The sequence below is a fragment of the Pomacea canaliculata genome, linkage group LG6 (genome assembly GCF_003073045.1).
Source record: "Pomacea canaliculata isolate SZHN2017 linkage group LG6, ASM307304v1, whole genome shotgun sequence".
NCBI lineage: Eukaryota > Metazoa > Mollusca > Gastropoda > Architaenioglossa > Ampullariidae > Pomacea > Pomacea canaliculata.
In genome coordinates this window covers 16223973-16241971 of record NC_037595.1, presented here as the reverse complement: position 1 = coordinate 16241971, position 17999 = coordinate 16223973, and the positions used below count along the sequence as shown (strand labels likewise).

The window sequence follows — 17999 nt, the reverse complement described above, 5'->3', positions numbered from 1 at the left end:
ATCCTCTCTCGCTCTCTCTTTGCTCTTCTAACTTTTCCCGGATACTGTGCATGTGTTTATCTATGTGTGTGTGAGTTTTGTGTGAAAAGTGAATTCAAAATGCAAAACAAATTGAAGATTGTTCCGTAACTGTTCAATTTATTTTCAAACGCATCACATCGTGTCCTGTAAGTATGTTTGAGTGTATCACAAGTGTCAGATAAAATACTGCTGCAAACCTGAGGGAGCATCTTACCACTGGCATTTAGATACAACTTTACCATGGCGATAAAATGTAAAAAAAATAACATTGAGATACATGGTTTAAAAAATCAACAACATAAAATTAAATGCATGAATTACGTTAGGTAAATTCGAAACAGTGTATCTCAAATAGCAATAAACATGACTGTTTAATGAGTACAAAGCAGGTTCAATGGTGTTCACAGACGTTCATGAACAAGAGTAATGTACCACACGCAAGAGCGAGTAAACCACTGGACTGAGCAACACTCGGGGATTCGTCTGTGAACCACATGTATTGCCACCTTCTTTTTAGCCTTTTCAAGCTTCTTCTGCTTCAAGAAAATATTTGTTTACATAATTATTATTCGCTTATTTGGACCGAATCCTAAAGAACCGAAAGAAATCCTAGTATATAAACCTAATAATATTTGCTTCTTTGCACCAAAATTCTATTTAATCGAGCGAACAAGCTAAAGTCGCTTCTACTAACTTGAAATAGTTGGTCTTGGAGATGGTTGTGGACATGCTGATGAAAAGGGAAAATAATGAGTGAAATGTGGAATTTCAACATGTTAAAATGATAAAATATTTATTTATCAAAAAAGAGCTTTAATGGTACAATGAAGACTATCACGAAGCTTACAATTGCTGCTCCACATGCACCGAAACACATGAAACAATCATCAGTCCAGGAAAGTGATGATGTCCCTGATGAGTTGCTGCAGGTGACAAACGATGTCCGGAGATTCACTGAAAGTTTGAGCAACTATTTCATGCAGGAGGGAGGGAAATGAAGGTACACTCATTGCTACTTGAAATGTTTGTGGTCGTTTTATTCAAGTGCAGTCAGTAAGCAGAATGCGCGTCCAACGATACTTGATGAGTTGTTCAAACGCCGACTGGACATTGGTTACATTATTTTTTATTGTGCTTCTCATGCTAAGTATCGTGTAAACTATTCTGATAAATGTGTTTGTAAATTTTTTTCAATAAAGTTCGTAAGGAGCAGTAGCTTTTCTTGCATGTTCGCTGTTGCTGTTACAATGTGTGTTATTCGTCATTGGCAGTCTATGACAATGTCATCCTTGCCTGTCACCTACCTATGCTGCCAATGCGAGTCATCTTCCAGGTAGGAATCATAGCCTCTAACATTGCATCGGTCATCGACGCAGTCCGTCACCGTCGTGTGGTCGTCGTACAGGACCCGGCAACACAGACGACCACACGACAAACACTGAGGAAGAAAGAAACCTGCGAAAACAGTGAACAGGTCATTCAGGTGGTGTGAACATCTTGCAAATGTCCTGCACTGTCCTTCCTCATCTACATCTCCCACCGCCATGACCTCTGTGGTAACTGCGACCCAAAAGGGTTACCTACAGCGTAAGACTCGTGGAGTCCTGAAAATTTGAACCGTACACAATAATGCCTACACTCAAAAAGTCTGTTTACTTGAAAATATGTAGTGTTGCTATAACTGATCCCTGAATAAAGCAGCTGCTAGTTTCTATCAGTTTTTTTTACTCAAAGGCATACAACTGTTCACTTATAATTAGATCTATGAAAGGATAGATGGAGACGTTATTATCTATTAAAGTAAAATTAAATATTTCGAGTAAATCCTATTATTTCACTTTTTTACATAAAAATGTCAGAAATGTCTCAGCAGAGTTCGTAATTAAAGTTCGTCTCATGTCAGGATCGATTAGCAGTCGCACACGCGCACGCACAAACACACGCACACCTACTGATACATCCAAAGCTAAAACACACTAACACACACGTTTACACACACACACACACGAGCGCGCCCGATGCATACATTGCTATATCTTGTAAATAAAAAATAAAAATATGAGTCTCATTAGTTGAAGCAAACTCAATAAGGAGGTATTTCTGTCCTAAATCACCTGCAGTCCCGACATTGCTGACATTCCCTTGTCGTAAATATTCACGGCGAGATGTTAGCCACGTGAATTTAATTTCCAAACCTTCTGAATTCCTTCCCCAATTAAGCATGACATAAAAATAATTTTATTATTTCGTATTTGAATTGTCCTGCCACCATCATATATCAAGTGTCCCTTAATGATCGCGCACGGTGCACCGCTTATATAAATACTGGCCTCGCGCACTCAGAACATGATCTTCGATGTGTTCATCGTTACCACAATGTAGCAATGCTACTTTGACCCCAGGGGTCACTAGCCATTGAAGAAATATTTTCTTTGACTATTAACATGACTTTTTGCGTGTATTATTCCATTGATAATGATTCATATATGAGGCATGGTGTGTAGAAGTAAGCAGTGATGTGAACTGTTGGACTCTAACAGGACAAAATCTTTTTTAACCAAACATTCTGACGGTTGAAATAGTTTCCTTCCTTACGGAAGACACTTGCTAAACCCAGGATGTCCGCCATTACAGACCTAAGCATCTGCATACGTGGGTTTGTCAACATGAACGTGCCGCAGGTAGTGGAGACTGTGGTGTACGCCTGTCTGGGGACTCTGGTCACCCTGGTCGGTGTACCCACCAACATCATCAACTGTCTTCTCTTCTGGCGACAGGGTCTCCGAGATCGGATGAACGTGTGTCTCTTCTCGCTGTCGTTGGCTCACGGTTCTTTCTTTGTCATCGTGTTTTTCACATTCCCTGTCGCTTCAATAATCCGCCTCCACGATCTTGTTCTTTCTCAAGAATACTTTTCTAAAGTCACATTAGCTTTGACTGGTGTTGCTCGCGGTTTCTATCTGACATCCTCTATTATCAACATGGCGGTGGCTGTGGACACGTGTGTTTGTGTCGTCTTTCCACACCGTGCTGCCAGCATTATGCGCACCAAGACGATGGCATCGCTGATAGTCTCGTGTTTCTTGCTGACTCAGGGTTGTTATGTACCGTTTCCATTTTCTTACAGTGCTGCAAAGATGTCAACTGTAAACTGCACCTACTGGTTTCCTGTCTACACTCAGTTTTACGACAACAACAAATTGTTTCTGTATTTGTTTAGAAATGTCACTCTTGAAACTGTATTTCCAGTTGTCATTCTGACTGTCGTGACAGTAACAACGATTGTCACAGTCAAGACACTGAGGACAGCGATGATGTGGCGAGAAAACACAAGTTGTGTCGCTAACAACATTCAAAGGCGACAGGTGGCGCTGAACAAGATGTTGACCATGGTCGCCATCGTCTTCATTGTCACCTACATACCTCACGTGGCCTGTCAGTTAAGTTTTTGGTTTGTAGTGGATCGGTTTTCGGACTCTTATGTCACAGACCAGTTCATGGCAGTCATATCCATCACAAGTGTAGTGTATCAAGTGAACGGCTGTCTGAACATCTTCATCTACTATCATCGGTCTTCTCGGTTTCGTGAAGAATCACACAGCCTGTTACGGTGTTTGACAAGCCATCCTAGTGACGTCACTAAAGTTGAACGTTAGGTACAGTTCTTTTCATCTACTACCTCATCTATATGAAAAAAACAACACTTTTACAGTCTTGATAAATTTGTGTTAGACGATTCTTGAAGCACAAGTAGTGTAGTATTAGTCTCTGCGCTTGTGCGGGTTATTGTAATGTCTATGCTCATAGTATAATTATAATATTATTCTTAGGATTTTAAGGTTTTCTTTCGCACTTGACTCTGGTGTCCACGTCCATGTCCGTGGCTAGCAAGAACAAGAGAACAAGCATATTTAAAGATATCGTTATGAATGCCTTCATTTTAAGGCTTAATTACTCTTTATTGTAATCGTCTACAACCAATGAAATCATAGGCTACAATGCTGCCTTCAAAAAAGAATCGGGAGATATTATTTATGAAAAAAGTAAAAGCTTTACGGTTGCAACAGTCACCTTACTTCGAGGGATCAACACCATTAGAGGTGCTAGACACCATGCCATGTGTGTGTCGGTGCCTTTATGTTTATAATGTATTGCGATAAATATTGCGATAAATATTGCGATGACGTGTACAAAGGGAGATAACGATCAGCACCACTAGCACAGTTTATAGAGGAACTTAGTAGTCAGTATTGTAAAGATTCGAATGAGATAATTATTAAATACAAAACTGATGAAAGGTACTAGAATGTGTTGACACAGTCTATGTCTCTAGACTGCTTTCAGACAAATGTTTGGCGTTAACTTCTAAAAGAAAGCCAAAAATACAAATTTTCTATCAGTTTAATTGTTAACATCAAGAAAAAGAGCAGGTGATGTGAACTATAATATTGACGGAATGCACAAAAGTAACCAAGTAACATATTATTGCATATCAACTTTATCGCGATTCCAGATACTAATGGGTGAGATGGTTGGCTGAGACCTGACAGCCTGCAAGTACTACTAGTGAGAGGCTGAGGGTTGGTCTCCACTGACAACCATCAGTCCAGAGATGTTTGTCCGTGGTCAGGGTGCAGATATTTTAACAAATCCTAGTCTTTGGTGGTTATCGTTAGATATTCGGTAAATCAAACGACGATCAAGCAGACGTCTGTGTGTCGGCAATTCACGCGCCGAGCTCCAGACTCGTAAAAGATAACAATGCAGTTTATGGAATGTTATTGTACGGTTGTTTATATTGTGATACACGGTTAAATGTGAGTAGCTTGAAAATGTTTTCACATTTAGCTACTTTATATAATAGGAAATGAGTGAAGGAGCAACAAACATACCTCTATTAGTAGCGCGGAGTTTACTTTGCGCGTTAACCAGAAGTGAATGGCGGAACTGTAGGAGTGAGAGTCACGTGCAAGCTACAGGACCCTCCACCAGGGAGAATTATTTTGAATGTGAATGATCTTCTACTACACCAACAAGTGGTAGGCGTTGGAGTAGATGATGGCGGGAATCGTCCTAACGGTGGATGTGCAGACCTGTGTGGTCTCCTGCAGCCCTGACCTTAGACCTTTGTGACCTTCATGACCTGACAACGAGGCTGTTCGCGTGTCATCGTCGCTAGTCAAACACGTGTAAATAAATACCTGTAATCACTCTGTCTGTGTCAAGCTAAGGTGACAGCACACACACACACACGTCTTTTTGTCTTGTGACTAATGGTACGGTCGTCTGCTCACAGTGTACAGACATTACTTTCATATATAAACTTCTATAGTACGGGACGTGAGGACTTCACAACCAAGAACAACAGAGGTCCCTCAGGAGCTACTCATGACAACAAAATCAATGGAAGAAAGTTTTAGAGTGAATGTGAGGCATAACACTACGTACACTGTACTATGTTGAAGTTCTAAAAACACATTGATTTATGATTTAAAGAGAAGTATTCTGGATAAGTAGCAGTTTACAGTCTGGAGCATGTATTATTTGAAGTCCTACAATTTTTCAGGTTCGTATGTGTGTTCGTTTATATTTTTAAAATTTTCTACTGGGTGATTTCTTAAGTTTGAATTCTCTTTAAGGAATTTGCTGTAGTGTCATCTTGCCTTTGATTTGTTTTTTGACATTTTCTCCTGGTGTTCGTCACCCGCCTGGTTTGTCCACATTTGGATATTAGTGAACGTTTTTCACTGTGATTTTAAACATAGACGGGTACAGAATGTTGAAAGTTGGAGGAACTATTTCTTTTCTCGTCAAAAGTCACTGATCCTAACTATTTTGATTGTGAAATCCTTTCCAAGAGAAAAGAAAGGAATTCACACAGTAGTTAGGTCTTGACGGTCCACGGCCATGTAGTGATTAGCTGAAGGAAGACGCATTTGTCACAAGAGTTATCTCCAATAATGTTTCTTTATTGTCCCATCAGTGTGAAGCGGAAAACTAAGTTACACTGGTGATGGTTCGTTTCTTGTCTTATTTACGGTAAAAAGTTCGTAAAGCACACAGGGAAATCCATTGCTCTATAATAGTGTGTGTAACAAATCTTTGTTCATTATTTTCTGGTGTTGTGTTGAATTATTCAAATAGGAATACTTACTCGACCCTAGAAGCTATCAATTGAAAAAAAAACCCACAATATTCATAATGTGTCTTACTGGACTTTATTGAAAGACCCTGTGTGATTAAATTATTTCTTTGCCGTTTAAACTCAGTGTAAACATAAATCGTGCAAAATTTAGTGTTTATTAGAGTCAATCGAATGTATAAAATTCTTTTAACTACAACCACTCTTTTATAGACTTATAAGCAGAATGCTCTGTGGATTCTACTTGTTTTCACCTTTTTATTCAAGTGTGTACATAACTATTTAGCTAACATTGCTTTGCCAGAATATATTAGAGCTAATGAAGATTCCGGAATTGTCACTTCACTATTGAGATAGTATGTATTCTTAGTATCAAGATAATCGATGATCTTTCGAGAAATTCTAAAATAACCGAACCTCCACAAATTTTAATAAAAGCGGAAAGGCTACTATGAGAGTCACCGAGGATCAAGAGAAATTAATGTTTAATTAAATTAATGGTAATGTTACGGAGTTTTTTTATTTCTCAGCCGAACAGAAAAAAACTAACCAAGACAGACAAAGAAACAGACGCAAGTCATAATCGCATTTTACTACGAACATTCCCGTAATTTCGCATAATAAAGATTCTGTAGTTTTAAGATTCTTTTCCTGTTGGGATGGCGGATAGAGCTGACGATGGCTGTAGCGGGTGGATGTTTTTGTGCAAATTGTTTACACCAATAAATAACAGAAAAGGAGTTACAGCCATGTTTCGGAGATCTAAGCACCAGACGAGCAGCGGAGCTCTCGACTCTCCGGAGTTTGTGAAAAAGGTATGAAGGAGTTCAAGAAAGCAAGAAGTACAAAAAAAAGCCGAGAAAGAACAAACGCACAGACAAAGAAAAGCAGAATGGATGAATAACGGAAGGACGACGTGAACGTGATGTTGGTGTTGCTCACCTCCACATATCTGAGTGGACTGATGAGCGATAATTAATTTCTTCGCTTTTTGCTTAGTATGTAAAGTGTTTGCATTGACTATCTTTACTTAATAAACTTAATGTTGCTATGTCAAGGTCCTACATTTATCGAGTTATTCATGTCCAGCCTGCAGGATCCGTGGGCTCTGTACCATGTGTGCCACACTTGCCCACGCCTAGTCATCTGCACTTATTGCGTCTTATCCACCCTGCTTGGCATGTACCCGTTGACATCTCTATCCGCATCCAGGGTGCTCTTTCTGTATGTCAGTCTGGTTTAACTTTCAGACTGTTTATTTTTTGAAACATCTGGGTGTGTTTCTCGTAATAACACTTACTTTTACTTTAGAATTTTTCACATCACCTGTCCGATACAGAGCTGTGGTGGCTCAGAATATTCACACACAGAATAGAGAGAACAGAGTCTAATATTTCACTTTGGTAGAATAGGAGATATGCGGTTTCACAAAGAGTGAAGTATATCATTCAAGAAGCGAGGTAAGGGAGATAAAAACCTTTAATTTTAATGTCTATTTATGTGTAGATTACTTTATCTCTGTGAACTCAAAAGCGCACGAACGAGACTAATAATTCAATAATTCAGCTAAAGTAAAGTATTGCACTGTTTGTGTTCTTAAGAAAGGTCATGTTACCCGAGACAAGGCTTATGCCACCCGTACAATGAGTTTGTACCACGAGACATAAGCCTGATGTATACGTTATCAGGAGAGGTACTCGTCTGTCTTTCAGAAAAAAATAATTTTTGTATATCGCATATATCACTGCAATTTTTTTATCCCGATGCAAGATTTAAGAGAGAGAGAGAAAGTAAGTGTGTGTGGGTGCGCGTGTGCGCATGTGTTATAAATACAAATACAAAACATCTTCATCAATCCCTCAGCAAATTAATAATCTGCCAAGTCACAGTAAATGCCGTCGCCACAGAGCAATTATTAGAGACTATAACAAAATGCGTGTACTACACGATAACATAATTAAAACATTTATAAAAACTGTGATGCCAAATCAACAACAGAAAACACAATAGGACCTAGTGCCACAAAGATATATAAATATAGACAAGGGAGCGAGCAGCGCATCCATATAATCTGTGCTGCCTTTTATATATTCTAATAAATAGTTTAGTGACTGCTCAACTTTGTCTTCCAAATCTCAAAATATTTTGCCAGCTGTTCTGACCACGAGTCTCCTACTGAAGGATGGTGTGAGGTGGACTAACTGCTGCATGATGAGAAGGTGATGAACTAAATTCATGGATGTAAGGCAATGGGTGTGATGCCTTCTGCACTTGTATACACTCCCTCCTTCTGTTCATTCTTAAAAAAAAAGCTCAGACCTGCCTGCAAGCTTGACAAACAAGCTGAAGCTGTCGCCTCAGTTACATATTTCTACAGTAATTAATCATATTCCTATTAAACGTGTAGCTATCCCAGACCTGAAATTATTTTCTCAGAAGCTCAAGTACGGCTGACGTAGAATTCACTCTGATTAGTTTACTTCCCTGTTAGAATAAACAGAAAAACAACAAACAAAAACTTGATACAGTTACACAATTAATACAAATATGTGTCGAGTCAAAGTAAAAGAACTTCATGTTGTACAGTAAAAGACCTCGAAACTTTGACCTCAACTTAGTATTAAACACAGCTTTCTCAGGTGTAACTGTAAATTAAACTCTCATTTCCATCCTTGTCATTAAACATATCTTTCTTTAATGTCTTTTAGAGTTCTATGGTTTTATGAGTTAATTTTAAGATTTATGGAATTCTATAGTGTGTTGTACCTTGTAGGACTGTCCCTGAGCATTGTACCGTGCCAGGTGCACGCAGCGAGGTGCAAGCTTCATGTGAACTCTCCATGGACAAGTTCCTGGGGTCATTGGCATCCCTAACCTGCAGTCCACAGTTGCAGCACTCTATCTGGCCTTTGAGATAAAAACGTGAAAAATCACCTCTCAGCTTTGACAGTAAGTGTTCAGAGGAATAACACATTTCTCGACTAGGTTATGTTTCCTAAAATGCTGACCACCACACGATATCAGCGGATTGTTTTCATACCGGATATAGTTTCAGCTGTAAAAACAAAACAGTCACAAAAGAAAAAGTTACGATCTAGCAGTTTGCTTCCGAAACCTATAATAATAGAAATAGATATAATTGAGTAACATGTATTTAAACCATAAATGATTAATTTAATTATATACGCATTGTAAATATGTAAACGTTGGATCAGACCTGTGCTGGTGTAGAAGAACCCTGCTAGCGCCATTTCTAGAGGATGGGGCTCTCCAGTCCTGCGGAAAGCTGAGTTTTCTTCCACTCAGAGTCATTAGAGGATTAGAGAGATCACGGAAACTATCTGTTAGGGTTTTGCCAAGATTTCCGCTGACAAAAATAGCCTGTTGATATTTAAAAAATTACAGCCATTTTAATTACACTTGCAGTGAACTTGTTGAACACTGCCGCATATAGGTTCGTTTTGCCTTTGACAATAAACAGCCTAATATCCCACTACATAACCGATGGTATTGCAGTCATATTTCTAAGTCACTAAAGGTAAAACGGTAAAAAGCTGAAATGAAAGACAAAACCTGCCTTTTATCTACTAATACCAAGACAAAAAAGACAACATTCTGTTCACAAAATGATGCACCGCGACTCCAGCGCCACCCTGTAGTCTAGTCCCTAAAAGAGGTTTAACATGTTGAGAAATGTTTTGCTGTAGCCTGGTAAACAACAAGTCTCATACCTTGTGTCTGTGGCTCTCAGCCAGCAGTTGTCGGCGTGTGGGTGAGTCGGGGTAGAACCCTCTCACAAAGTCATCGACGTCCTCCTCATAGAGCGCCTTTGTTATCTCTCGCCAACGAGAGTCGCGGAGACCAACACCTGAAGCCCTACGGGGCTGCGCCATCTTGGATCCCGCTGTGTCGTCTGCTAGCGGCAGTCACACAACTACAGAACACAGATACTTGATTCAGTCAACAAACATACTCAACACTTCTACAGAACACAGATACGTGAGTCCGCAAGTGGACGTACCCTATCACTTTCTGTACATAATTCAGAAATCATTTAAATTTAATATATGTGTGTATTTTAAACTTCAGTATCAAACGACACAAAAATAAATAATTTATCGTAGCATTTTTGTCTTGCGCTTCAGGAGTAAGGATGTAATAACCATGATAACCATAGATAACATCTAAGTATTCAATGCACATAAACAATCAACACATCATCACTGTTGATCCTAGCGCCATCGTAATTCTTATGTATTTACGGACTATCAATCGTTGGCGACTAGTTGTAAACTATTGCTTGTCACTATTAATTGTTGATCAGTCTCCATCCCCTTCCCTTTTGAAACAACTTATATCATGCTCTCATCCCCCGTCATCAAGCGTTGTAAGTCTCTTCGCCTCTACGATTGGATGTGATGCTTTCTAGTCAACTTCTGTTTAAAAAAAAACCCGTTAATAGCATTTACAGAAAAGATGATAATATGTGAGACATTGCGGGTAAACCCGATAGTTACATCTATCAGCGTAACACGCAAGTGACACGTGGGCTCGCATGACGTCAGCTTTCTATTTATAGCAACACTGGTACAATATTAAACAGAAAGTTGTGTTTTCCGCTCCCAGCAAGAACATCACTCGTGAGAAAGTTGCCACCACTTATGTAACTAATACATGTGACCAGCTGTAATTTCTGAAAACTTCACCGTTGGTGATCTCTGTGAACTCTCACCGACACTTGTTTTGGTGAAAGCTCACCGAGACTGGTCTGTGTGCTCAGCAGATGTCGACAGCGAAGTGGCGAGTCTATCAGTTGACAACAAGCTACCTCAACAGACCACAGCCTACCTCATTCTTCACAATGTCTTTGGAAGGAGGAATCACTAGGACAGTTTCAATTCTCAGACTTGATTTTATGTTATGTTCTTTGATAAGTATGTCTCGAGATAGAAATCTCTTTTTTCATTAGCTTCAGTAGCACCGTAGTAATAAATCAGTTGGATCAGTTGCGGTGGGGACACTATTTTTTTCAGCATCAACAACTTTACAAAACCTTCAAAGTAGGAGTAGAAGGCTAAGTAGTTATATTAGTGTATTAGTGGTGAGTAGTGAAATATTAGTGGCAGTAATCAAGCAGCAGTCACAGTTCACACATCCGTAATGATGATGAAAGAAGTAGCAGTAAGAACAGCAGAAGCACTGGAAGTACCAAACTAGTGGCACCTCAAAAAAAAGACAAACATCTATGAAGTACAGAAGTAGTAGATGATGCTAGCTGCTGCGGTATCTACTAGTGTCGGTTGTTCAAGTGAAGCAGTAAGAGTATACGTGTCAACAACAGAGGTCGTAATATTTACTAATACATTCCCTTTAAGAACAGAGCTAATAATACAAAGTGCTATACTGACACCAACATACTAGTAAAATATAAATGTAACTACGCCGATTATTTTAAGATTTTCATCGGAAGCAACTTAGCTTTATATATATATCCCACAACAGGATAATTAAAAAATTCTAAAGTCACTTGCTGTTAAGAACCCAGACAACTCACACATAAAAATAAATATTTTACACCTGCAGCAGTAGCTATACAACTGTTTGGATATCTGTAAAATCACCAAGTTCTCTGTAGGTACTTACCTCTCAAAGCAAACACAAGATTCTGCCCTCGGGACAATCAAGCCTTTATCAGGTGTCGGCCCATCCATTGCTCAGCTAATCACATGACTCAGGCGGGGGCTGCAGTCAGAAAACGGAAAATATCCTGGACATACTGCCCCCAGGAAAGAAAATTCATGTCTAACAGATTAAAATAACGCTTGATAATAATTAACAAGACACAAGAATTTACTTAGGTGTCATCACTGACTGTGTGTTTGTATATGCGTGTGGGCGTGTGTTCGTATGTGCGTATGTGCGTAATCAAGTAGAACATGACATCTTTTTACACTATTATTTCATCGCATTTATATTTACCTGAGCCTGAAAGCTTGGTTATATGCTGGGAGGATTTTACACTATCTAATAAACAGTTCGATTGTTGTCATTATTATTAATAACTGCTAATATTAATAACTAACTGTTACATTAACGCTTGTGTGTATGTACGGGTGTGTGTGTGCACGAATACATCTATATCTATTTAATATGAGTAAAGATGAGTGATCAGACTCACAAATCAATACATTAAAACACTCTGGTAAAAGGAAGTGCAACATTTTATTCAGGAAGTAATGACAGAATCGACGTACAGACCATGTATCATAGTACAAAGACGCGTGTACTAACGGCCTGTCAGCTCCAGTAGCATGGATGGGTGTGTCTAGCAGCGTGGACAGTGGTGTTCGTATCCCTGGAGGTATGAGAGTTTACAACTATTGTAAGCAAGGCGGTCTCCTTTGAGAATTAAAAGACACGGCTCGTGAAATCTTGAGATACTAAGTTGATCTTTTGACTTTTTGTGGACCGTCAGATGTCTTCAAGCAGATCATCATTACAACTTTTAAGGACCTGAAGGACGTGGTGCAAATCCTTTTTTGGTTCAGTCATCAATTCTCGTGTCCCTAAGACACATCAAGGAGAAAAAACATTCATCATTACTTGGACTTGTAAGCAAGCCGGTGACACAACAGTTATGTCTGTGTGCTCATGAGTTATTATAGTGGACATTACATCTAATTACTCGTATAGCAGAGCAATACATACATGTGTATGCAAATATATTCCCCCCAAAACCTATACATTAAAAAGTTTCATGATGTCATAGAAAGCTGTGTGTAGAGAGAAGTGAGTGGACTTTCCCGAAAATCACAGACACGAAGCTAGGACTGTGAGGATCATGAGTAGAACAGTAGACCACAGACTGTTGGAAGTTGAGGTCAGGTGGACAAGGGGCTGGAGTATATAAGTCCAATAGTTTGGTGAATCACTCACGGTCCCTGTAAGTCTTTGTAAATAATGCCAGCACATAACAATGTGTTGTTTACATACAACTACTCAGTCAACAGACGGTCGCTAACAAAGATACTTGAGAAAAGTAAACCGAAAGTTATTTTTGTTTTAATACTGTTTGAGCTTAAATTTTCTGGAAATCACGAACATAAAATATTATGCTATCGAACTAAATAACTACAGGCTTCTCTCTCAGTATCGGAGATTACTGGAGCCGACGAATAAATCGATATCTTCCATCGTCGTCGTTCTTAGTACAACTTTGCTAGTTTTCTTCCTTGTCTTCCTTTTATTATCATTGTCTTCTTTGTAAAAGGAATAGTCAGCAATAGAGAATATTCAAGTTGTGCCATTACACAAAGTAAGAAAATAACTCTCTCTCACACACACAAACACACACGGCATAATGACAACACAAGGCGAAATAAATACTAAACACGCAATTGCAATCATAAGGCTAAAAAGTGTGAAAACAGAAGACAACACAAATAAAATAATGAATATTGAAGAAACCATAAACTCACAGAAGAAAGAGAAGAAGCCTGACTGTCGTACCACATGTTCACACGTGTTGTTGTTTAAATGTTTCCTTGGAATTGTTTTTATTTATGTAGGTTAGTTTTTCAGTGTACATCCTGAAGGGGTGATGACCAGTATATATTATGTGCAGGCTTAGCTTTTTTTCTTAAGAGTCGTGTGTTTTCTATATCTGTAAATATTTGATTACATACACAGTATATCCACATTTAAGAGTACGCTAACAAGAATGCCCGTATGTCTACACATGTTGTCAAGTTTGTTGTTGAATATGACATGAATTTAGGACTGGCCTGTTACTATGTCTTAAAATAAAACTTAAAGTTCTTTCGAAAGCTTCTGCATTGATACAAACAAACAGTAGTATGGCAATTCTAACATTTGAATGAATAATAAGTCAGTGTATTCTTTCGACTAAGATCTTGTAAGATGTTTACGAAGTCTTTCCAAACCGTATTCACATTTGTAGAAAAGGTCTATTGAAAAAAAAGACAGTTTTGTAAATTGATTTTAATTTGAAGTCATTAAAAAGAAAGCAAAGAACTGTCACCAGTTTCATAGACTAGATAGGTATTTTAAAGTTCTGTATATGACATTCATATTAGAAGTGATTTCAATAATATGGTAATTTACTACACAAGATGCCAATACACTTCACAACAACAACAACAATGTCACAGAAAAGTGGAACTAGCGTCTACCATTGTCTGTAGTCAAAGCTGCAGACTATAAGGCTTGCATGGTAATTGCTTGCATTGCTTGCATTGTCAATACTCTTCTACTCAAGGTACAGGCGGCAGGACGTCTGGCTGGACATGAAGCCTCCCACGTGACGATGTCGTCACGCTGCATTCAGACCCCTGCTTGTCCCGCACGAGGGACTTGGTGGAGCGAGGACACACGAGCCCAGAATCTTCCCCCCACACGAGGCACAGCTGACCATGGTCTCCGAGCACGACGAGCACGTGATCACGTGACCACAGGGAAGGAAGAGGACAATGGGCTCTCGCTCATGACACGTGACACAGGTTTGAATGTGACATCTCGACCTTTGCCGTAGCTGAATTGTGTGAAGACATTCTGCCTTAACCTGTTTCCTGGTAAAATTTGGACTTCATTAATCCTGCTGATGAGAAATATTTAGTAAATAATAAAAATCTCATCATCATCATTTTATGGTATCTAGTTTGCAGTATCATTCTTTGCCGCACAGCCAGCAACTAATAAATACTTGTCACCATCAGCAACTAATGTACTGGATGGAAAATGTCAGAAGTGAGTGGAGGTGAGAGGCTGTAGTAGTGTTTATAAGATTATCAGAAAGGAGAAGTGCACAAGACTGTGTGGGGTAGAAGTATACACGGGATCTGGTAGAACTGTATTCGAGGCAAAATGCAACTAAAAGAACTGCATTTGTCACAAACTGAATGTGTGACATAAACTGGAAAAATGTGTCTGATAAAAAAAGACTGGTGTATTCATGTCACTGAAAGAACCGTAAACTTGTCACATTGTCACTGACAGAATAAACATGTGTATTAACAACGGACAATTCTTCAGGTGTGGTAAACACCTTCAACAGGTGGCACAGAATTTTCACAGAGAAAAAGGTACATGTAACTGTGACAAATACCTGGGCACAAACGTTCATGCAAACCGACGTAAAACAATAACTATGCGTATCTTTGCATCACACACACACGCACATCCACCTCTCACCACACACATATACACACACGCACATACCTTCTTACACACACACCAACGCATGGACACATGAACACCCAAAACTCACACAAACACACACATGTTCCCATCTCGGATTCACCTCCATACATTCACTCAAGTCTCCCACACTACCCTCAACATGACCTCATCATAGAGGACAGAAGGAGAAGTCGCTGTGTAAAAGGAAGTAAAATCTTACCTCTGACGTCTGCTAGTTGTTGCTGCCTCGGTGGACTTGTCCCGAAATAAATCTGATGTGAATGATATAACCTCGTCAAGACACTGAGTGGCGGACGTGAGGTGTAGTCTAAATATAGAACAGGATAAGCCCTCAGACAGCTGTTAACCCTTTCTGTGCTACTAGCGACCTTTCCATCCCCTCCACACGCTGATACAAGTCACAGGCTGGCTGTCACGTGATGACTCAAAGGTCTACCCACTGTTATCTTACTGAAAGATATCTCAATGTTAACATCTTATCAGTTTATTTTGTGTAAGTGTGTTCAGGCGCGTAGATAAATGAACAGTCACTTGACGATATTATTATTAATAGTATTCATCCATTTCTTTATCCATTTGTCTTCTATACACAGTTGTAATAAATACTAAATCACAACGACTTCGGTTAAATAGGTTAAAACGCAGGAGTAGAAATGGGCTCCATGGCTAGCATAAACTATTAAAAGAAAATAGCAGAAGGTAATACACTCATTATGTAATGCAGTGAAGTGCACACATAAACACCTGAAGTCAGACCTACCACCAGACTGACTGTAAAATAAGTTTCCATACTACACGTGCTGTCTGTGTCATGCATTCATTTGTTTATTCGTCACTTGACTGCTGCGAGTAAGGGTCCTGCTGACATACGGATGCAGAGACGTTCGTACAAAGTCACTTCATGTACATTGTCAACAAATTATTTGTCAGCATTATTTGACACTGACACGATGCTCGCACGACCTCCGCACTGTATTTATTCAAACTTGGGTAACATTTCAGGAGAGGGGTTGTATCCCGAATGAACACAAAAACCTCACAGCACTGATTTCTGGAAAAAACTTAAGATAGCAGGAAAATGATTTTTATCCTTGTTATTTGAAAAACATAACAAGATCACATTGACCCTAATGTTAGCAACTCTTGTTGGGTAAAAAAAATTTGAGGTACAGGAAGCAATAATTATATTAGTTTGCGCGGAATTTCAAAAAGCATGGGGTTGGGGAAATCGGTGTTTCATGCCGAGCCAGTAACTTAGGGTATATCACGGGAAGACAGCCAGCCCTGTAAACAGATACGCGTGCAGAGAAAGAACGGCGTGCGCGAGACGAGAGCTGAACCCAGGACATCCATCAATCACTGTATTGGTGACAGGCGGTAACCGCTCCCTCGCTGGTCCGTCCTGACAGTTTTAACAGTTTTAGCTGTGTGATAGACATATTTACAAAACACAAGCTATTTATGTTTCTCTATTCTTTTATCTTTCCCTCTCTCTCTCTCTTCTGTGTGTGTTTGTGCGTGTGCGCGCGCGTTTGCATGTATGTGTGTGTGGTCGTTAGTATCACAATAGCAGTGCAAGAGGTAAAGAGATTAAAGAGTGGATAGTAGACAAAAGACTAGTCCTCATTAGCAAATCAGACGATAAGCCATTCTATACGCCAGGCCCTGGAATAAGACATCAACTCCAGACACTGCCTTTACCTAACAGACGCCAAGAAGAGAACCAGCAGTGGAGTCGGAAGCAACAGGAGGCAACAATCATCCACCAACATTGCTTTGATCGTTAGCATGTCAAAGACCACAGAGCATAACAAGAGGAGACCCAACTACAACTAAAAGCAGACTCAGAAATTTTAAATCCATGAAGAAGACTTCTACTACTTCAAACTCAATGATGATATCAAGAAGGATATTAAGACTATAACCGAACAGATTTTTGAAGCATTTAGCAAACCTACATCTTTATTTTCTCTTTTTTCAAACATACCACTTTTGTCAGATGTGAAAGAAAGCATGGAACAAAACCCTTCAACTCAGAACATTATCTTAAATAACAATGAGGTACACTCCAAAGAAGGGACTGTTAGTAATGTTAGGTTGACTGTCAGGGGACACGAAGATCGACAGAGTTGGTTAGCGTTTGGTAAGCATTCATCTTACCTTCACTATTATGGAAAGCAACTATTCTATGTTTACTATCTTTTCATCAAACGTATTATGCCTCTTGTTTTTTTACCGATTTTTATTGTAGCAGAATGTAGAAAAATATGCACGACTTTATTATAAAGCTCTCGGTCGTAGCTTGACCAACATTAAGTTCAGCGGTTAGATGTTGGTTACGATGACACCCGTATTCCTAACGAACTGTTCACTGCTCACTGTTGAGCTTCATGTCCTTTTTGCCCCAGATTATTGACATTAGTGATATTATTGCTAAAGTACCGTTTATGTAACTCATTGTTAAGATGAAAACTGTTAATATTTACTGGGTGCTGTAAAGGAATTGCCTCTTGTAAAAGGTAGTGAACAAAAGATGCTGCGAAGAACCATCCGATATCGCGATGACCGCAGACAATAAACACAAAAGCTGATGCAGCTGTTGGTTTGGGAAATCACA

General features: G+C 39.3%; 1 protein-coding gene and 1 long non-coding RNA gene across 3 annotated transcripts; one reads left to right on the top strand and one right to left on the bottom strand.

The window, feature by feature from the left end:
• Nucleotides 1-2639: 2639 nt before the first annotated feature.
• On the top strand, nt 2640-3677 carry LOC112566170. Its single transcript, XM_025242163.1, has one exon. It carries the CDS (start codon nt 2640-2642, stop codon nt 3675-3677), a length of 1038 nt encoding a protein of 345 aa, XP_025097948.1.
• Nucleotides 3678-8115: 4438 nt separating this feature from the next.
• On the bottom strand, nt 8116-15745 carry LOC112567061. Of its 2 annotated transcripts, none has more exons than XR_003099737.1 (8): nt 15582-15745; nt 14356-14780; nt 12422-12729; nt 11807-11905; nt 9895-10097; nt 9381-9544; nt 8930-9070; nt 8116-8647 (listed from the first exon to the last, which is right to left on the bottom strand). It is a non-coding gene; the product is annotated as an uncharacterized LOC112567061 (long non-coding RNA). The 2 variants fall into 2 exon arrangements; XR_003099736.1 differs by having other exon boundaries at nt 12455-12729; nt 15582-15744.
• Between the last annotated feature and the right edge of the window lie 2254 nt (nt 15746-17999).